At 35.9% G+C, this 23,216-nt stretch overlaps 2 protein-coding genes across 2 annotated transcripts; both read left to right on the top strand.

Moving 5' to 3' along the window:
- Positions 1-4,008: 4,008 nt before the first annotated feature.
- Positions 4,009-4,927, top strand: LOC128858447 (uncharacterized). Its single transcript, XM_054094731.1, has 2 exons — positions 4,009-4,135; positions 4,257-4,927. The coding sequence occupies exons 1-2, from the start codon at positions 4,088-4,090 to the stop codon at positions 4,884-4,886; spliced, it is 678 nt and encodes a 225-aa protein (XP_053950706.1). The 5' UTR covers positions 4,009-4,087; the 3' UTR covers positions 4,887-4,927.
- A 15,339-nt stretch (positions 4,928-20,266) lies between these two features.
- LOC128858439 (uncharacterized) lies at positions 20,267-21,192 on the top strand. Its single transcript, XM_054094719.1, has 2 exons — positions 20,267-20,385; positions 20,483-21,192. The coding sequence occupies exons 1-2, from the start codon at positions 20,338-20,340 to the stop codon at positions 21,143-21,145; spliced, it is 711 nt and encodes a 236-aa protein (XP_053950694.1). The 5' UTR covers positions 20,267-20,337; the 3' UTR covers positions 21,146-21,192.
- The last annotated feature ends 2,024 nt before the right edge of the window (positions 21,193-23,216 follow it).

The raw sequence follows: 23,216 nt of genomic DNA, 5'->3' as shown, positions 1-23,216 counted from the left end.
AGATGATAATGAAGGTCTATGTTGAAATCGAAGTAATTTGGAATAGGATTATACTGTTTCTTCCCAAATAATCGAAACAGAACAACGCCACCACGTCCCTATTATGCGGCCCGTTGTAAGTTAATATATCTCCTCAAAGCTACAGGGTCCAGCACTCGAGGTGTAACCAATTAAAAAGGCTATAAATTTAGTTTGTAATCAAATCAAAGTAAAAAATATGTGAAAATAACATAATACAAAATTAGGAATCAATTTACTTTTGCTCGATATGACCTTTTGCCTTGACTGCGGCCTTGAGACGGTCCAGAAACGAATCGCAGGCTTCCCGAATGGGACTGGCAGGTATTTTCGCTTTTTTCAGCGCCTCGAGACTGCTGAATCTTTTAGTTTGGATCTTGCTCTCCAAAATGGCTCAAGAAATGGCTCATCGGATTCGCGTCTGGTGAAGTTGAGAGCCATTGTGTGGACGTTATGAAGTGCGGAACGTTTTTTTTTAGCCATTCTTGGTTTACTCCAGCTTTGTGAGACGGTGCCGAGTTCTGTTGAAACGTCCATGGTCTGCCACTGAAATGTTTGTCTGTCCATGGACTCAAAGCAACCTCCAGAATACTTTCCAGATAATATTTCGCTTTTAAATTGCGGCCAGGCTCGATGAAAACGATTGGAGAGCAGCCCATCTGTGGGTACAGTGGGCCAAACCATTATCTGTGGCATGTGCTGCCTCCTGGTAGCCAATCAATTCGATGCTACTTTTGAGTGTATCTTTAATTGACCAGCTCTATGTACTTGAACAGATAAGCTTAAATATTCAACAAAGGGTTTTGTGTTTTCACTTTCAGTTGGATGTTAAAATTTGTAAATCAAACTATTTCAATTATGCACCCATTGCTATTTTAATGAAATTAATAAATTTTTAATAGTCTCTATCTTTATTCCGCCTTTTCTAGATCTCTCTTTGTATCTAAGCTGTTATCAAATTACTTTTAATCCTATCTTTAAGACATTTTGTGACCGGAGGTCTCTTACCATAGGGAGAGAGAGAGAGAAACCGCCAGTAGAAATTCGGCCAAGCACCTGTTGAAGCATGTACGCGCGAATTGCATATACATATATATGCAATACAATGCAATATATGCAAAAATTTAATTATTTAAATATAATTTAACTGTAAACGTACTGATAACACACTCCTACAAACTTAAACATGCATTTTGCAATAATCAAGGCCGATGTGTGGCTTACCGGTTTATGGCTGAACTCATCACTGTGCCATATACCGTACAATTGTTTAACACAAATTATCGTTACGTGCCATTATTAGACATAAATAATAGACAAATATATAGTAAATAAAAAATAAATTTATGTAGTTGCAAAATGCACAAAGAAATGTCTAAGTTCAAGAGGAACCAACTCAGCGCATGTTTAAGCGATGTGAAATTGTTAAAGTCTTTTAAAAAAATTTCTTCAGATGAGCGAAATTGATTCCGATTGAAAAAAATGTTCTTCATTAGGTAAAAAAATATAGTTTTTGCTATATCGGAAATGAACATTCTATGGAAGATGATTCTACAAGGCGGCGCAAAATTAATCACCCTATCGGAAGTATGGTTAATGGTAGTAAAGGGTTAAGGTATGGCACTTTAGCACTGCGACCATATTGATCTATTGTGCACCCTATGAATTGTACCAGCTCCTTCTGAGGGAGTGATTGAAGGTCTTCATCTGTAAGCATGAACTTGTTTAAAAACCTTTTCCTTCTATGCGTCAACCCCGGACATTCGATGATGAGATGTTCTATAGACTTCTCATCTTCGCAGCAAAATCTGCAAGTGCTGGTGTTAGTTATGCCTAATTTATGTAGGTGTTTGTTGCAGGTGAAGTGAGCCGTGAGGGCGGCTGTGAGAGTGCGGATGCTCTTTTTGTTTAACGTGAGGGCCATGTTAGCTCTTTTAGCGTTGAAGCTTAGGAACTTTTTGGAGTGTCTAAGACCCTCTACCTTGTTCCAATGCTGATTTAATAGAGTTTTGGCCCAGTATTTTTGTTTTAGGCTGTTTTTGTTGAATCCGAGCATAGGACTAGGTCCGATGAAGTTTACATCTGCCCCTTTTTTGGCTTGAATGTCTGCCTTTTCGTTGCCGTCATATCCCTCATGTCCTGGTACCCAAATTAATGAGACATTGTTTTTGGATGCCAGGTTATTGAGTGCCTTGTGGCATTCTAAGAGAGTTTTTGAGTTGTAGGTATAGCTATCTAAAGCTTTTAGAACTGATTGGCTGTCCGAGAGAATTTTGATCTTTGCTCTCTTGTAGTTTCTACGTTGCATGATGTTTGCTGCTTCCATTATTGCGTATAGTTCCGCTTGGAAGATGGTGGTGTCAATGGTGAGAGTGAATGATTTGTGGATTCTGGGTCCCACTACTCCTGCTCCTACACCATAAGGTGTTTTTGATCCATCAGTATACCATTTTTGTGAATCATCATTCATCCATTTTGGGTTTGTTCTCCACACGATCCTCTCAGGAAAGGTAACTGTGTATCCTTTTGTGAAACAGAGGGTTGGGTCAATGTGGTCTGAGACTTGAGCCATGCTTATGGTGTTTTTGATTTTATTTAGGATTTAGGTGACCGGTGAGGTTGCCTAATTTGAACTTTTCTTTCATGTGTAGCATGAGTGCTTGCGTAGCTGCTTCCTCTTGGATTGCTATATGAAGTGGTGGGAGATTAAGGAGTGCTTCCATGCCAGCTATTGGGGTAGTTCTCATAGCCCCTGTAATGCATATGCAAGCAAGCCTTTGCACTTTTCCCAGTTTGGTTTCGTGGTTTTTTTTTTGTTATATTATTTATATGTGATTCCCAAGTGAGTTTTTTATCTCAGGTTAAACCTAGATACTTGACCTCTTCCTTTAGTTCTATCACTGTTTCATTTATTTTTAATATTGAAAACTCCACACATCGGAAGTATACTTTATACAAATGGCGTCGAACGTGAATCATATTTGACACTTGGAAACTAAACAGCTGCAGTATTTGCCCCAAATAAAGATTTCCAATACTCGCAATAATTTTTTTAGCAAAAAAGTTATTCAAAAACCATATTGATTGATTTTGCGCCACTTTGTAGTTTTTTAACAGATGTTCACTATTTCAAATAGCAACTTGGCACCATACTGGCATATTTTAACGGGCGCGCGGCGTCAATTAAATGAATTCTTCTCAACACGAGTTCCTTGGGCAGTTAAGCCTAACTTTTTAGTGAATAAAGTTATCACTTGGTACTAGCAAGTAAAACCCTGGGCACAAAAAATACATCAGCTTATATGAATATGTAAAATTATTTGTGCAGGGCTAAAAGATTAGAAGCGCATTGTGTGATTAATTTATTAGCACTTATATGTGAAGAGTGTATTTTTAAACATGTGGAATTCTGAAATTTCAAATTTTTTGATTCACCTATACAAACAAATGTATGTTGATAAAATTTCTTCGATTACAAAATGGGGAAATGTGTGCCTAAAATCAGTGTTCAATTACACAGAGTGTTTCGTTAGGTTTACGGCATATTTACTTTTGGTATAGTGGTTGTATGAATAACAAAATTGCCACATTTGCAGCATCACTAATAAAATGGGAGTCGATAAACTAGTGATGCTTTACCAAAAAATATTACTGTTTGGTATAATTTGCATGCCAGGAGCAGCGTTTTCGAAACTAAAGAGCGAGGCGACCTTACTCTTCAATAAGCTGTGCTCCACGGAGGTACCACTTTTCTAAGTACTAAATGGTTCCGACAATGCCAAGGCCATACCTTTTACTGTGACGAGTTATTGTTGACCGAATCAACTAAGAACTTCATTGACGTTTTTTTTTTGTTTGTTTGAAAAATAGTTCAGTGATTTTAATAAAACACCCGTTATATGGGTACATATATTGTATAGCTTCTAAGGACCGCAATAGCTCAAAATTTGCTGTTAGAGAAACGGTATAAAACCTCACTGCATTTGCAATTGAAATTCAATCAGCTTCTGCGATTGTCGCTGAACGTCAGTCACTCTATTACATTTGAATTTAAATCTTTGAATTAAAAATGAAACAAATCTTGATTCTCGCTACAAGTGCATTGCTGTTGGTACAGGTAGATTGATTTAAAAAACAAATGCATCTCTAAAAATATCTCATAGTTATATTTGAACTATTTATACATACCATACATACACTCATTAAAAATATGTATAATCAAATATTTTCCACAATAGCTGGTTCACGCTTTACCTCATACAAAACGAGAGTCGGTCGCGGTTGCTGTGCATGAGAACCATGTCTCTCGGGATGCCTCATCTGAAGAAGACGACCCCAAGCTAAGAGTTGTGGCTTACACTTTGGGTGAAATAGCTGTATTAGCAAAATATACGGTCGATAAAGGTAGCGTAGTAGTTAAGAATGCCGTGAAGGAATTAAATGAAATTCCAGTCAAAGACGAGCTGTTGCAAGCGAATATTACTCGTATGTCTCGCATTGCTAATGAAGTGCCTCAGCTTGAAAAGGAAGATGAAGCCCAAGGCATTATAAAACTGTTCGAATATATGGTTGATTTCGCAACATTGATGGATGACTATGAGAAAATGCCCGATGATTCGAAATTAAAAATTACCATAAAGACAGCTTTAGAAAATAATGGTTTCAGTAAGTTTGAAAGCGAATTCGAAGAGAAAATCCTTGCTTTAGCTAAGAATTTCGAGCATGTTTTTGGAGAATTCCTTAAAGAAATGACTCCAGCGGAAAAATCAAAGAATTCCAAATTAGTTCAGTGGTATGAGGAATTCAAGGCTGAAACTGATAAGGAGAAGAAACTTGACAAATTTGGCGAATTCTTTGATCTCATCTGATTTATTCCAGATTACGAAAATAAAGTGTTGAGTAACGAAAGGCTAATGTGTTTCATTTGATGTGTGGTGTATTCAGCTTTTTTGTGGTTATGTACAAAAATCTAGGGTATACTAGAGTAACTACCGAGCATGTGGATTTACGAGTATAAGCATTTTCATATAATAGTACAAAACCGCGTGTCCCCTAAAATTAAAAAAACTAGTTTCCGCGCTTCTCGCTATTCAACAAAAGGGTAGACCTCCTTTTTTGGCCAACGAGAACAATGTGAACACAAAGCATATGCCAGCAAATTTAGATGATTCAGCAATATGGTTTCATTTCATTGAAAACACATTTTCGGCGTTTGTGTAAATATGACATGTTTGCTCCCTTGTTAATTTACTTTTGTACGCCAGTTGGCAAGCCATGCTTCAGTAAGAAGTGAGTGTCATCCAATATTTTCGGTTTCCTTTTTATAGCTTTTTCACGGCTTACCAAGTCCCATGGCTATATTAACTTATTAGTAAAAGCGAGAGTCACTAATTTAGAAAGAGAATGATTCACGCTAGCATCTGGATATATCGTACTTCTTCTATAGCAGCTACGGTCCAGATACTCATAAGTAATAGGCACGCCACGTATACCCGTATATTTCTTAATTATATTAGATTGTTATAAACGAACGTTACGTGAGCAAAGTTATTAGGCCCTCAAGTTAAACATTTTAAAATAAATATATACTTATACACCCGCGCTCACATAATTAAGTCGCTTTATCTTTCTACAATGCTCTGAATATTTTTTTCATGTAACGTTTTTTTTTGGTTACTTTTGATACAGATATTATTATATATTTGTTGGTTGTTTGGTATGCGTCGTGATGTTTTTCCTTAAATAGAGGGGCCTACATTGTTGTGCTGCCTCCAAAAAGTAGATGGTTTTTACGAGGGTATTTTTCATAACAGAAATACACTACCAAGTAGCGACCGCTGTTAGAAAAAACGTTTGGTGTTTCAAGCCAGGGCTCCACCGAATGGTAATCATCAACCAACTCATTCAACAATGGCGAAAAAAATTAAAAATTCACAAAAATTTAACAAATTTCAAAAAATTAAGATAAAAATTTTCAACTTTTTTACCAGAACCTTTAGAAACTTTGTGAGCATGCAGTTTTGTAGCTCATTCGATTTCAGTACAATGAAGTGTAGGTTCGAAGGCGCTCAAAACAAAACATTAATAATTTGCTGAGTATAGGTTTGAAGATACTTTTGCATTTGTTTCACTACATTCAAGGCCAATATGGCAGTAACCTGTACTTCTCACTGCTTATCATTCAAACTTGCAACCATACTAAGTGCTAACCAATAAGTGCATTATTTCAAATAAATAATGGAGCCGGGTTCACTTGATTAGTTTTTTTTTTTTTTTGTTTGAAGAAAATGATTATTAAAGCACAGGTCTTTGATTTAGTAACAAATGGTTTACAGATACTTCAAGCAAACACAGAATTTTGTTCCAAAATACCTACGCATTGAAATATTATTCCATCTAACTGTATTTTGTAACAATACCTGCATAACTTCAGTAGCTGTAATATTGTACTAGATTTATTGGTTCACTTGAATAGAGGCGTTTAGTTTGCTTAAATTCTTTGCCCAATAAAGATGTGAAACGAGAACGGTTTTTAGGCATTCAATGTGTTCAGTCGGGAGCTTGAAAATTCTTTTAAAATGTGAAATCAATAGGACGAACCGATCTTGAACTCTGAAGAACTTTCGATTCGCAAAATTCCAAAAAGATCCAAAGATTGGAATATTACGAGGAACAAAGTGTCTACTACAGTGAGAACTACAAAAGCAGGATTGCGATGGCCTTGATACCGAAGGAAACCCACAAGAATCCCTTGGATTGCAGGGATATGATCAATACGCAACATTTGAAGCATCTCAAATTGCAAAACACAAAACCCCCTTTCAAAAGACTTTACAAGCAACACCGCCTCGATTTTGCAAGGGACTACCACATGGCTTGGATTTCTGTCACAAATAGCGGCCAGGGTGAAAAGTTTTGTGATATCAAGAAATTCAGCCCGGATAGCCCGTAGTATAATTATAATTGTCATGACTTATGAAAAGTGTAAAGGCGCTTGAGTAGATATCACTGCCGTGAAGGTACCGTGTTCGAACTGAAAATAATAGACCCAGAACTACCGTAAACAGGTATAAAACACTGCAATAATAATATTTCCATGAGATTCGTCAAACATTTGAAATTATTCAATGAATCTTTCAACAGACAAGACAAGACTTGGATTATGACCCAAAACGTTGAAACTTCAACATGGCCATCATTTTTTCCAGACCTAAGCATTATTGAAAATTCCTGGGAAACGCTTCCTCGTAAGATGCAACAATTTTAAGACAAAAATTATTTAGTTCCAAGCAATAAAGCGAAAATTTCATTAGGCTATCTAGAGAGTTTATACAAATCTATTCCTCCCCGTATTAATGAAGTAATTTGTGCTACCATGCAGTTTAAGGAATGTTGAAAAAATAAAAATAATAAAATGGCTCCTTTTTTGATTTATCTTTTTATTCTCTTAATTCTTCTATTCGAGTGAGCCAATAAATCAAACACAATATTACAGCTACTATATATAAATACTGTTAGCTGGAATAATATTTCGATGTGTGCGTATTTTTTAACCTATTAATAATTTTGAACGAACAGCGCTCGCGATCGGTGGCCATACTCTAAAGCACCAACCCGAGTGCTGCTCGAATCGTGCTTGCCAATCGCGACTAGTCATTTGTACCGGCTTCTGCATAAGGTTTCTTTTTTCTTATAATGGGTGTTTTTTTAGAGGTTAGGTTTTCAAGATGAAATAAAACATATATAATTTAATGTTATGGCCAAGAATTTAGCTTTATTATAAAGATAAGGGTTTGCCATTATGTTTTAAAAATGATTTCGGGCAAGTGGCCGCCGCGGCTGGCTCGAATAAATTCCAGCCGAGAGGCCCAATTTTCGACCACTTTTTGCAGCAATTGGGGCCGTATGTCAGCAATAACGCGCCGAATATTCTCTTCCAAGACGTTAATCGTCTCGGGCTTATCTGCGTAGACAAGCGACTTCACATAGCCCCACAAGAAATAGTCCAGCGGTGTTATATCGCACGATCTTGGAGGCCACGCCACAGGTCCACGGCGCGAGATAATGTGCTCACCAAAAGTTTCCTTCAATAAATCGATTGTTGCGCCGTCTTGTTGGAACCAAAGGTCGTCCACATCAACATCGTCCAATTCAGGCAAGAAAAAGTCATTAATCATGGCTCTATAGCGCTCTCCATTGACTGTAACATTATGGCCGGCTTCATTTTTAAAGAAATATGGACCAATGATTCCCTCTGCCCATAGAGCACACCAAACAGTGACTTTTTGAGGATGTAACGGCGTCTCAGCAATGGCTTGTGGATTATGTTCACTCCAAATGCGACAATTTTGCTTATTGACATACCCATTCAACCAAAAGTGAGCTTCATCGCTGAACAAAATTTTCTTGTGAAAATCGGGATCGGTGGCCATCTCGTTTTGGGCCCATTCACCGAACGTGCGACGCGCTTGATCAGGTGTAAGTCTATTCATTATGAAATGGCAAACCAAACTGAGCATAAATCAAGTGACAGCTGTCAAAAAGACCATCTACGAAAAAAGTAGTGCCAACTTGAAAACCTAACATCTAAAAAAAACACCCTTTACTATATATAAATACTGTCAGTTGGAATAATATTTCGATGTGTGCGTATTTTTTAACCTATTAATAATTTTGAACGAACAGCGCTCGCGATCGGTGGCCATACTCTAAAGCACCAACCCGAGTGTTGTTCGAATCGTGCTTGCCAATCGCTACTAGTCATTTGTACCGGCTTCTGCATAAGGTTTCTTTTTTCTTATATTTTATAAAAATTTATAAAATTTTTATGAGTGTTTACTAAAAAGTATGAAAAAATCGCCTTACTAATTTTACTTAGTTATTTTATTTAATAAAACCATTTTTTGTACTATTTTTAAACAATATAATCTTTTTGAATATAAGATAAAAAAGCCTGATGTTTTTGATTACATTTTTTGTGAAAAAAACACGCGCTAACCGTAAAAGAATTTGCTCAAATTGACTGAAAACTATTTGTTACTAATTAACCATTTTCTTTTATTAAAATGATTGCCTCTAATCAAGAGAACCGGACTGTATGTATGCATACGAGGTGTGTTCAAAGGGGATCGCGAATTTTGAGTTTTTTTTTTCAAAAAATATTTATTTATTCATTAATATCTATTTTGTCCCCTTCAAACAACGTTTTTTCAATATTCGAAGCACTTCAAAAAATCATGTTTTTTTTCTTGTTCAGCTCCTCTTTCGATGCCGTCTATATCTCGTCAATCGTAGCGCAGCGTCGTCCTTTCATGGGACTCTTCAGTTCCGAAAACAAGAAAAAGTCACAGAAGGCCAGATCTGGGGAATACGATGGTTGTGGTGCACAAGCAACGATGTGTGAGCAGGGGCGTAATCGCGATGCAGGAGCCAATTTTTGTTCTTCCACAAATCCGGCCGTTTCTGGCGGATTGTTTCGCGCAAATTGCGCATTGTTACCCTATGGCAAGAACTCATGATGCACAACGCCCCTGCAATCGAAGAAAACAGTAAGCAAAACTTTTACATTCGACCGAACTTGGCGCGCTTTTTTCGGTCTTGGTTCGTGCGGCAGCTCAATTCAAATGGTTTCCACGTCATAACCATAAGCCCACGATTCGTCACCAGTTATGACCCTCTGGAGCAAATTTGGGTCGTCGCGGACAAAGTCCAACATCTCATTAGCAATGTTCATGCGATGGTGCTTTTGGTCGAAATTTAGCAGTTTAGGTACGAATTTTGCGGCGACCCGACTCATGCCCAAATCATTGAAAAAAATCGAATGGCATGAGCCAAACGATATGTCTAGGTCCTCAGCAACTTCTGTAACGGTGATTCGAGGATTGGCCAATACCATTTTCTCTACTTCATTAATTTCTTCGTCTGTTATTGAAGTGCTCGGGCGTCCGGCACGCTTTTCGTCTTTCACATCTTCTCGGCCTTCTGAGAACATTTTGTACCACCGATAAACGGCTTCTCCATATGACACAGTCAACGTTTGGAATGCATCCGCGCACTTAATTTCGTTTTTCACACAAAATTTGATACAGGTTTTTTGATCCATCTTTTTGAATAGGTAAAAATCGAAGACGTGCAGAAAAACGTGCAACAAAGCAGCTGTCAACAATTAACTGAACATTCAAAATGGCCGAACTCGTCGGCATGAGTGAGAGACATGATGACATGAAATTCGAATATACATACGTAACCTGCGAGAATTCAAAATTCACGATACTTTTTGAACACACCCTGTATATATATATATAATTGGACACTCTTCATTTTGATCTTTCACCGAGATTCGAACCTGCGTTCTCTCTGAATTCCGAATGTTTGTCACGCACCAACCCATTCGGGTACGGCGGCCGGCCTTTGCCTTTCAGATCTTTTTAAAAAAAATTTTTTTATTTAGCGCGACGCCCATTAATTGACAATGTAAACAAAGAATGAATTCGCTTTGTTTCATTCTGGGCTGACAGCCACATGGACACGGCGAAAGAAAAAAACAAACAAATCAGCTGATTTACCGATACCACCTTTAATAGATTCGCCTTAATTTAGCTCATGCATAAGCATTGCACATTATGTAAAGAAAAACAATACAGTTTCCCAGCATATTACTTGAAATTTAGACAAATTTTTAACTTTCTCCAATCGATCTATTCGTGATCGCATCGTGAGTCCAGAACTGAAATTGATGAAGAAAATTGGTGAACTTAATAAATTATTTTCCTATAATGCTCGTACTTTGTCCAATTCAATAGCTTAAACATGTTGAATAGGTCTTTATGAGTTAAATGAAAATTCCATTTACTCGTACAAGTTAAATCCCACTCAATTGTTGTTGGAAAATTAAGCAGTGAAATCATTTGTCACGTTGGAAAACCAGTTCGACGTAGGTTGCATCACAAATCTGTCTGTATAAATGAGTATCTACAGTATGTACCAGTTAATTGCAAAACTAGGAATGCAACTACAGAGGCAATTTTAATTAGGCAGCCAACCCGATGAAACGAGAATTTTACGTGTGCTTATACAGTTATGCCATCTTCTATTGCTAATCACTTATTTGTCAATATTACCAAACAGTTTACTTACATATGTATGTGCATGTAGTACCTGATTATTCATCGATAAGTTGTATATCAACTACCTGAGATGGTTCACTACCTTGTTTCTTTTCGACTACCTTCGTTTTTTCCCGCCAATTTTCTAGTGAAACCAACTAACCGAGTGCAATTATGTGGGGAGGTTTCAATCTACTGTAAACACACTTCGAGCCCCTCCATTGGATATGTCTCTGACCTCTGTTTATACTATACCTGCCCACTTTTATGCAATAGAAACTCGGTTTTTCAACAACAACATCAAAGTAAATATAGCATTCGGATGAAAATGATTGAAATACTTATTGTATTAAAAAAATAAATAATTAACGCGAACACTTCTGTGAGGTGTTTGGCCGAGCTCCTCCTCCTATTTGAGGCGTGCGACCTGTTATTATTATTCAATCCCTCGCCCCAAATAATATCAGGTTAAGCATGTAAGGGCTGCTCAAAAATCACTATTGGAAAAAAACCATTTTCTTAGTGAATTTTTATTATTTGAATGCGATTATTGAGTAAAATCGAGTTCATTGTAAAACTTTGGCAAGTTCTCTGTGAATATGCCAAACAATTAAATGCGAAGTTGCGATTATTAGATTACAAAGTATTTGTTGAAAAGTCCTTTATAAGTAATATTGTTGAAATAATGGTTATATATATTATATAAGATCCTAAATTAATCGAGATAGACTTAGAGACTTATATTATATATACACAAATGCGTAGAATGATGAAAGGATTCGATTAGATTTAGAAATTTCCGAAAAGCGCGTCTGCCCGTGCGACCGATAACTTGAACCAAAATTAATATATTTCAATGAAACTTGGTATATGTACATACTTTGCTTAAATAATTTGGTATTGAGAATTCGCAAAATCGGTGAGTAACCATGCACATCTCCCATTAAACTGTAATTTACATAAAGAAAAAAGTGATTTCTCTATTAAATATGAGCGAAGCAAAATTACTCTTCGTTGAACCCAAGAAAATAAATACAATACAAGTAAAATTGGAGATCTACACGTCTTGGTATTGGGTATTGGTACACGTACTGCATTTCACTTCCTTTAGATTCGACTTAAATAAAATGAGGTCAAATATAAACTACGCCCACTTTTCTAGAACAAGTTTTCAAAATAATTTCAAAACGCTTCTCTATCTTCGGCATTGTGAATGAGTTATCCAATCCAACTCACCCTATGCCATGCTTTCCTTCTATATTTTCTTCGATTCTGACTTGTAGTCATGTTTAATAGTTTAGCTCATATTTAGTGCCTCGAATCATATGCCCCAAATATACTATTTTGCGGCGCCTGATATTTAGCAGCCAATATTTACATTACAATCTTTGGCCACCCAAAGCAAAATTGTGAGAGGAACTTCGGTTGCTACGTCATAGGGGACTCGGTGTCAATATTATACCTGCCCATTTCATACGTATTCTTACGTTCTTCCAATCAGTCCTTCTTTGGATAGTTGTAAACAAACTGCTGTCACATCCCCTGTTACTTCAGCAAAACAGCTGGTTTCGTCATAATCGCTGAGAACAGGTTAATAGTCTGATGTTGGCGACAATGTATGTAGATATAACAGCTTTCAACTTTTAGCTTACTTCCTTCATTTCTTAATGATTCTCTATTTTTCTTATTCTACTATTTACGTCAGGCAATGGCAAATCTCCGAGTGTATTTCTGCCAAGAAAAAGCTCCTCATAAAAATATCTCCCGTTCGGAGTCGGCTTAAAACTGTAGGTCCCTCCATTTGTCGAACAACATCAAGACGCACACCACAAATAGGAGGAGGAGCTCGGCCAAACACCCAAACACCCAAAAAGGGGTGTACGCGCCAATTATATATATATGTATATGTACTATTTACGTCATATATTCATTCTTGTAAAATCATTGCTATAAAATGTAATATACTTACTCTTACTCGGTACTGCAGAAACTAAATAAATAAACGATCATACTAAAATAATCAAATTAATAGGCACAATAGATCTTGCAGTTCGCAATGTTAAATCCCCGCATAATAATAATAAATGTACCTACTAGTATCAGCCGTAGCAGAATAATCGACCAATAAAAATTCTCAAATTAATTTATTATTTTAATTCAGCTTTTATGAAACTAGATTTGCTCTCACGTTTTTTAGAAAATAATTAGAAAATATAATTATATGTACATTAGTTGGTACCCGCACAGCAATGTATACATCATACAGCAATAAATAATAAATACGTAAATGAAGCTGGAAAATAAAAACAACTTTGTATTTTTATATAAAATGAAAACTGAAAAACAGAAAAAAACAGAAACAAATTATTCGAAGATGCACTCTATCGGTTGTCTGAGTTAAAAATAAATATCAATTAGTAAGGAAGGAATAACTTTGGCTCGGACCAAAATTTATATGTATACCCGCATCCATTTTAGTAAAATTTAATTTACGCTGGCTGCTAATTTTTAGAATCAGACAAACTCATAGTTAAATAGGGGTTATAGCTTGTAACATGAGACGGAGGGACGGAAATTTAATCTTAAAAAAAGGTGGTCATACTTATATTCAATCTAAGGTGGGAAGCAATACGTGTATCAAGTGTGGGCGAGTTTTGTTAAGACTATGAATAAGTTGTTATAAATCATAATCGGGTTACAAGTATTTACCCAAAAGCGAAACTGGCGGCGGGCAATTTCCAAAATTTTACTTTAATCGAATTTTTTTTTAGATTTATCATTTGCAACATATTATATACAATATGTATATATATATATATATATATATATATAATTAGCGCTTACACCCTCATTTGCAACAACTTTCATTAATTTTGCATCATTCATAACAGAAATATTAAACTTTTTTATTTTTTGAAAATTACCATTATATGCGACGAAATAACCTTATTTAAAAGCTGTATACGGTTTTTGTCTACAATTAAAAAAAATTCATGAACTTTCCTCTAAAATTTTGTAATTTACAAGTAATAGGACTATGAATAAGTTCGTGCGGTTTTTTTTCGAAATTTGAAACTTTATTGACGTAAAATGGTTACAAATTTAATATTCAAAATATTGTCCATCGCTTACTACTACTTTTTCCCATCTTTCTGGCAATTCACGGATTCCCTTTGTGAAAAATTCGGTCGGTTTTGCCGCAATCCACGAATCGATCCATTTTTTGACTTCATCGTAATTACGGAAGTGCTGGTCAGCCAGGCCATGTTGCATCGATCGGAGGAGATAGTAATCGGATGGCGCAAGGTCTGGACTATACGGCGGGTGGGGTAGGACATCCCATTTGAGCGTTTCTAAGTATGTTTTGACCACTTGTGCAACATGTGGCCGAGCATTGTCATGTTGCAAAATAACTTTGTCGTGTCTATCGGCGTATTGCGGCCGTTTTTCTCGCAGTGCTCGGCTCAAACGCATCAATTGTCGTCGGTAGACATCCCCCGTAATCGTTTCATTCGGTTTCAGTAGCTCATAATACACAACACCCAGCTGGTCCCACCAGATACACAGCATAACCTTCAGGCCATGAATATTCTGCGCCGACGTCGATGTTGAAGCATGGCCAGGGTATCCATACGTTGCCCGACGTTTTGGATTGTCGTAATGGACCCACTTTTCATCGCCAGTCACAATTCGATGCAAAAAACCCTTTCTTTTGTGCCGTTGAAGCAGTTGTTCGCATGCCATAAAACGGCGTTCAACGTCTCTTGGCTTCAATTCATACGGCACCCAATGGCCTACCTTTCGGACCATTCCCATGGCTTTTAAACGTTTGGAAATGGTTGATTGATCAACTCCCAAAGTTTTTGCAACCTCTTCTTGCGTTTGAGCCGGATCTTGATCGAGCAATTCCTCCAATTCGGTATCCATGAACTTTGGCGGCGCACCCTCGCGTTCTTCGTCTTCCAAGCCAAAATCACCACTTTTAAAGCGTGCAAACCACTTCTGGCACGTTCGCTCAGATAGAGCATGCTCACCATAAACTTCCACCAAGATACGATGACTTTCGGCTGCTTTTTTCTTCATATTAAAATAATGAAGAAGAATTCCCCGCAAAAACACATTATTTGGCACGAAATTCGACATTTTCAAGTGTGGTAAAAATATTGTTGTTTACGCTTCAAATAAAAAACTTATACTGACGTTTGTGCCTTACGACAGTAGCTCTCCAATGAATGTTTGGAAATGTGGATCGATGGAATAATAATCAAGTTACGCCATCTGTTGTAAAACCGCACGAACTTATAAATAGACCTATTATTTTTTAATATAATAAAATATAATAAAAATAATATAAATAATAAAATAACTATCTACAAAAAGTAATGCTTAAAAAAACGTTTCCTTTGCTCAGTTTTCTGTCGAGGAGTTAAAGGGATGAATGATAACTTTTGTTAATATTTAGACACTGCTTCACCTGCGGAATAGAGTGGACAAATCACACTTTCTTGTACTCCGTCTACCACACCAAAATATCAAAAAGAATAATACTTGCATCAGCGTAATCACAATCCTTTCCTCCAGGCTAATTCGTTCACGCCCGTTAGAATTTTTTTTTTTTAATAACAGGCTTCACAATTTTTACAAGCTCCTTAAAAGCATTTTTAGACATACTGTAAAATGTCTGAAATTTGTAGTCACCCTCTTATAACTCCCTCGTGACAATGAATAATCTGCTGTTTGACTTATTCCTAAGGTATGAATGCACCCAGTGCATTCTTTTATTTCTCCTCCGATGGGTAGGACATATTGACAACTCGTACTTTGGCAATAGCTAATTGAATTGTGTGCGGCGTATCGTCATGGGTGCTACAAAAAAAAAAATACTGTAGTGCCAATGACGATACAACACGTGTGCGAAGGCCCTTAGCTGACCCTGCATGCTGAGTGAATATCTAAACTTTTTTCTCGAATAATAAAAACTTGCAAGTAACAAGAGTGCTAAAAAAGACTTGTCTCCTCCAAAACCTTTACTTTGAGGATCTATATTTATTCAGACTTTTTTTGTTTTTTTTTTTTGTCGTACTATTATTATGTATAAGTACACTAATATATTATATAGTTGGCGCTAACATCCTTCGTTGGTTGTTTGACCGAACTCATTCTCAAATTATGTGATGTGCGCCTTGAAGTTTTTCTACAAAAGAGCGACGTAATATACAATTTTGTGCCACCTCTGAACGGCAGATATTTTTTATGAGTAGTTTTTTATGACAGAAATATACTCAGAGGTTTGGCATTGCCTGCCGAGAGGCGACCGCTATTGGAAAAACAAAATTCTATCTTTTGGTAGTTCATGCACCAGGCTTCGAGCTCGGGCTGTACTGAATGATAGTCACGCACTAATCAATGCAACTACGGTGGTTCATACTATTACTTCCTTAAATATTTTACATTGTTTTTTTACTACCCTGCATATGAACATAAGAAAATTAATTGTGACAACTTTTTAGTAAATCTTTAAATTCACCAAATTATGTATCTTGGCTGGAACTACTGCGAAAATGTATTTTCCTTAACATATTTTCAACTGACTACAGATGTTGCTTTAAATATTTCTGTAACTTTTTTAATGCTACATAAGAAAAACTAATTAAAAAAGTAGATATAAAATCACTTAAAATTATTTCTGTTTTTTTTAATCATATGCTTCTTTATAAGGTAAGTAATTCTCTTTCCGCTTGGTTTGAAACTCTGATCAACAAAAGCTAACTTTTAATTTATCGCTTGACTCTTTTTTCGTATTTTTTACTTTATTTTGACTACCAAAGTTGGAAAGCAGGTGTATTACCCACATTGTTTTTTTTTTTTTTTGTCACAGCCACTTTATATTTTATATTCAAAATCTGAAACTTTACTTACAGCTTGAAAATATGTTTTTTAACACTAATACGCCCCAGGTAAGCGTTCAATAAAAATATTCCAACATGCGCGAACTCCATTTGCCCCGGTACCCGTTTTCCATGCTAGAAATAACCTGATGGAACTTTTCTTCATGCACGTCGCTAACGTTTGTTCGGTTCTCTGGAAAGAAAAGAACATAAAAAGTGAATTTTTAGGAACATATTACAACCCAGCGCTTGATACATGACAAGTAGTTATTCTATTTTTGTAGTTACTTGCAATCAGACCACAGATCCTGTCAAAATCATGGATTCTTCGTTTCTGGATGATTGTAGTACTGCCTGTATGCGGTGCTCAATCCACAGAAAACCCAAATTAATCACGATGGCACAGCCTCACCTGTTCACTGAAATTTCGTCGCTGAGTTTTGAACATCAGTTCACCACATACACGTATGTAGCAAAAGCTGTTGAATGATTTCTACACTTCCTTTGCAAGTTGAGAAACTAATAACGAGAAGCTAGGAAAATCATAAATAAATATCGCAACAAATCTGTTGGTTAAAAAAAAAGTCATTTCTGTTTTATAGTGAGGTAAGTGAGTAAAGTAATAATTAGCATCCATGTGGCAAAAACCTTGGCGGCCAGTGAACTTATGGCAATTACACAATTCACTGATCATATCTCTGAGCGATCCCTAAGTTGAGCTTTCGTTCCAGGTCATACATATCATACTCCATTCACTTTACTTTTTGATGAAGAAAATATGCAGAAAGCATTTTTTTTTTTTATTCAAAACATTATATACAAATAATCGGGGCCGAGGTGGGACTTATCCATATAATGCTGAGATCATCCCGATTTCATAAAGTTAATAGCGACTTGCAAAAAAAAAATAGCTACAAGTCATTATTATGTTATTTACTTATGAACAATAAAAAATAAAAGAAAATATGAAATAAAAACCAACACAACGCATATTTCAGAGGTATAAAATTGTTTAACTCCTTTTATAATATTTCATGGAATGAACGAGACTGATGTCCGGTTGTAAGAATTTCTCCTCATTAGTCATAAAAATTGTATAGTTTTTGCCTTCTAAAACTGAACTTCATATGGGAAGGTTGTCGTGCTTATTGACACCATTTCAAATAGCAACTTGATATAAGGCGCCTTCGATTCGCCACTTTTCGGTTCGCTTGACGAAAAATTTGCAGCAGCAACAAAGTTAGCGAGCAATATTTGCCCCTGGTCGGTATGGTTATACCTCAAGGATGATAGAATACAAGGTTGCGTCTTCCGAATTCACTGTGTTGTCAGAGCCCATAAACAAACGAAAGGAAGAAGATTTACTTGAGAGAGAAGAGATAATTCGCAAAGTTGAAGCATCAAACGTTTCCCCATATGAATGCGATCATACAAATACACATTAAATGCTACCAAGCAAGTTTAATTTTTAACAGCGCTTTTTCAGTGTTGCCAGCAGGTGTTTAGTCAGACAGTTAATCATAAGTTATTTGAAGAAAATTTCAGTTATTGGTACTAATAAGAAATACTCTGGGTATAAAGAACTTTTGAGCTTAAATGAATATGCAACTTAATTTGTCCGGGTTGAAATAGTAGAATACTACAGTGTTTTTAATTTAATATAAAGGGTGCTTTTAGACATACAAATATTCTGAGAAATCACATACGACATTGTCAAGCCAAACTTAAGCATTAAATTTTGCTTTTGGGTAACTTTTTCACTAAATAAAATAAATGATTTTGAGTGATGGAAACCTCTATTTTGACTTTTCTGCACTTCTTTGCTTGTCTATTTATCTACTAATGCCGTTGTGTAGTTCAAAATATGATTGACATAAGGCGTCATTTAAAATAAAAAAATTATAAATCTTCGGATAGGATGACTAATTTTGCACCACCTTCTAATACAAAGTTGCTTTCACACATTTAACCCTTGTTACCACATCAGTTCCAGCTGAACGTCTACTTTATTTAACGGTGAAAGCAGGCCCGACGAGAGGGGGTGGGATCGGGGACTTTTTACCCCGGGCCCGGAGTTCTCAGAGGGGCCCGGACTCGAGAGTAATTCCGAATTATATGAATTAGACATAATTGGAAAGCGTCCGCATTTGCAATTTTCCCCCGAGGCCCGGATATGCTCTCCACGGCCCTGGGTGAAGGAAATTCTATATTGACAAGGCCTAGGAAAAGAATTGTTGGTTATGGTAAAAAGCATTTAACATTAAAAATACTAAAACATCATTTTTTTTTTCATTTACTTTTTATTAATTTTTTCATTACTTTTAATGTATTTTGAATTACATTTATGTATATAGAATTTCATTATTTTTAAACAACTTCTATTTTTAAACAAAACATTTTTTTTTAATATTTTTAATAAATGTCAGATTAATATACTCGTAAAAATACTTTCTTTAATGATTTTTTTGAATAAAATCAAATTGCACACTGCGCTAAATAACTGTAACGGCGGGTTTTATTCAACTTCTGACAATTTAATTGTTTTTTATTCAAGTTTAAGAATTTGTTTATAAAAATATAGTTCATTCTCCTACAAAGACCAAATAAATAAAAATAAAACTTTGTGCAAATTTAAAAAAATGTTCAACAAATTTTCATCAAACAAATAAAAACCTTCGGGTATTTTATAGGCCATTGAATTTATATATTGTATAATAAAGTGCAAATTTCAAGCGGCAAAAAAAATGCGTTGATTTTGTATTCTTATGAAGACATTGTGGAAATTTGTGTCCCTAGAAATAAATTTCGAGCATTCGTTATATGTTGAAAGTGCACAAGACCGACAACAAATTTTTCCAGCAAGTACAGCATAACGCACTCACTCCTTTTATTGTGACGAACTTTTGATGGCCGAAATATTGTGTCCGCCACATATAGTAGATTCATAAGTCGTACAACATTCAGAGTCGTTCAGTCTTTATATGGCCCAGTAGCGGTAATCATTAGGCCGAAATTGTATATTTCTTAACACTTCCCAACTATTTATAACACTACAAAATTTTCCAGCTAACTAATAAAGCCAAAATATAGTCAATTTCATTGATTTTTTGTATTTTGTTTAAACAAAAGTTGTACTCCTCTTACAAGGCACCCATTACATATATACATGGCATATGTACATATATTTTGCCTAGAGCTGCATAATTCAAAATTAATTGTTAAGGAAATTGTATAAAATGCCATAGCATCTTCAACTGAAATTCAGTCATTTTATGAACGTGTCGCTGAACGTCTATTACATTTGAATTTAAATCTGGCAATTGAAAATGAAACAAATCTTGATTCTCGCTGCAAGTGCATTGCTGTTGATACAGGTAGAAAATATCTCACAGCTATATTTGAACTATTGATATATACATGCATACATACTTATATTATAATTGTAAAATAATATTATATTTTCTACAACAGCTCGTTAACGCTTTACCTCACACAAAACGAGAGTCCGTCGCAGTTGCTGCACGTGACAACCCCATCTCCCAGGATGCCTCATCTGCCTCATCCGAAGAATTATCCGAAGAATCATCTGAAGAAGACGATCCCAAGCTAAAACTTGTGGCTTTCACTTTTGGCGGAATGGCTGTAATAGCCCAATGGACACTCGATAAAGGTAGCGAAGTGCTTAAGAATGCCGTGAAGGAATTAAATGAAATTCCCGACAAAGACGAGCTGTTGCAAGCGAATATTACTCGTATGTCTCGCATTGCAAATGAAAATCCTCAGCTTACTAAGGAAGAGGACTCGGAATACATTTTAAAATTATTTGAATACTTGATTGATTTTTCAACATTGATGGATGACTATGAGCAAATGCCAGATGATTCGAAATTAAAAATTGCATTGAAGACAGCTTTAGAAAGCAATGGTTTCAATGAGTTTGATAGTGAATTTAAAAATAAAATCTTCGAATTTGCTAAAAGTATGGAGCGTGTTTTTGGCGAATATATCAAAGAGATGACGCCCGCTGAAAAATCAAAGTATTCCAAATTAATTCAGTGGTACGATGAATTCAAGGCCGAAACTGATAAGGATAAGAAACTTGATAAACTAGGCGAATTCTTTGATCTCATCTGATTTATTCTGGATTACGTAAATAAAGAGCATTGTTGAATATCGAAAAAGTAATGTGTTTCATTTGTTGTCTGGTGCCTTCAGCTATTTTAAGGCTATGTATAAAACTTCAGGCAATCTTAGAATATCCAACACATTTAATTTAATATTTATACAAGATCGCGCAAAATTTATAATTTTTGCAAATGGAGTCGTACGTCAATCATATTTGACTCTTGTGAACTAGCACCTGCATTATACAAACAGACAAGCAATGGAGCTCGTAGAGGTCAAAACAAAGATTTTCATCACTTATAATCATTTTTTATTTAGTAAAAAATTATTCCAAAATTAAATTGGGTGATTAAGTGTGCGCCAACTGTATACAGGTTTTCCATTTCCGTTAATTTGCGAGTGGCTACAAGGATTAAACTTGGCAATACAATCATCAAATGCATTCCACTTCTGACTCTTTTTTAATAGCAAAACACCTGTTCTTCTATAAATATGTTTTTCTTGCAATAGAGTGTACGTGAGGTATCTTCTACAGCTCCGACATACATATGTACATATAAAACGGCTCATCCAAATGCAATGAACTTTCTCAGTTGAATAACAGGACTAAAGTTAATATAAAACTTATGCTTGCATTCGATGCTACATATGATTTTTTTTGGTTTATTTACCTATTTGACTATCAATCTGTTTTCCTACATTAGGCAATATTATTAGACAATTATTTTTATATAATATAAGTCTGCTACAGACTTTCGATAATTAATATAATAATTAGATGATTATGATGATATCTACTAAAGCAATATTGGAAAATGTCCCAATATCGTTTCCCTGATTGCATGTTTTAAGCGGGGTCTCATAACAGATATTATTCCGCAGTTATTGCTGGCATTTTAGTAACGCACAAATTCTTGTTCTGCGCAAAACGAAATAATTATAAAACCAAAAGCCTATGCTTTGCACTTGAAGATATGTTCACGGTTTTTGCAATATGGCATTTTTAGTTTCTTTGTGAGCGGCATAAAAAAGACAAGTATTTTGCGTGTTCGTCGATTTTCTGCTATCGAAAAAAATGGATACAAGTTTGTGTAAAAATGGAATAAAGTACTCAAAAAACACTTGAAATGTTGCCAGTGACATACGGTGAGAGTACTCTGAGTCAAAAAAATGTTTACAAGCGGTAAAAGCTTTTCCCAGAAAGTCGAGAAGATGCGAATGACGACGTTCGCTCTTTACGCCCCAGCACATCAACAACCGATGAAAATGTTGAGAAAATGAAAAAAATTATTATAGAGAGTCGTGGAAACACAATTAGAGAAGTTGCTGAGGATGTCGGCATATCGCCATATCGGTTTGCTCCTGTCATGTAATATTTTCGGAAAATTTGTGCATGAAGCGAAGTTCGTTCCAAAATTGCTGAATTTTCACCAGAAACAACGTCGCATAAGCATCGCTCAGGAATTGTTGAATGATGTCAACGATGATCCAGATTTCCTTAAAAGGCTCATAGCTGGTGACGAATCGTGGGCATATGGTTATGACATCGAAATCAAAGCCGAATCGTCCCAATGGAAGAGTCCAGGAGGAAGGTTTTGTTCGCTGTTGCTCAGGAGTTCTTACCACAAGGTCGTACGGTAAAAAACGAGTATTACCTTGAAGTTATGCGCCGTTTGCGTGAAACAATACGAAAAAAACGACCGGAATGGTGGAAAAAAATGCATAACTTTTGCATCATGATAATATACCTGGACCGTTATCATGCCTGACCTACCGTGTTCATCAGATTTGGCCCCCTGCGAATTTTTCCTATTCCCAAGATTGAAAAGACCCATGAAAGGACGGCGTTTTGCAACGATTGAGGAGATAAAAACCGAATCGCTGAGAGAGCTCAAGAACATACCAAAAAGTGGATATCAGAACTGCTTCGCGCATTGGAAAAAACGCTGGCACAAGTATATTATACTATTATATCACCTCGTATGAAAAATCATTCATACATACGTGCAGAAAGCCAAACCTAGAAAACAGCCACCTTTCAGCAAAAATAGAGTGAAAAGTTGGCATACATATATACGAA

Source organism: Anastrepha ludens, chromosome 2 (assembly GCF_028408465.1).
Source record: "Anastrepha ludens isolate Willacy chromosome 2, idAnaLude1.1, whole genome shotgun sequence".
NCBI lineage: Eukaryota > Metazoa > Arthropoda > Insecta > Diptera > Tephritidae > Anastrepha > Anastrepha ludens.
This window is presented reverse-complemented; position numbering and strand designations above follow the sequence as displayed.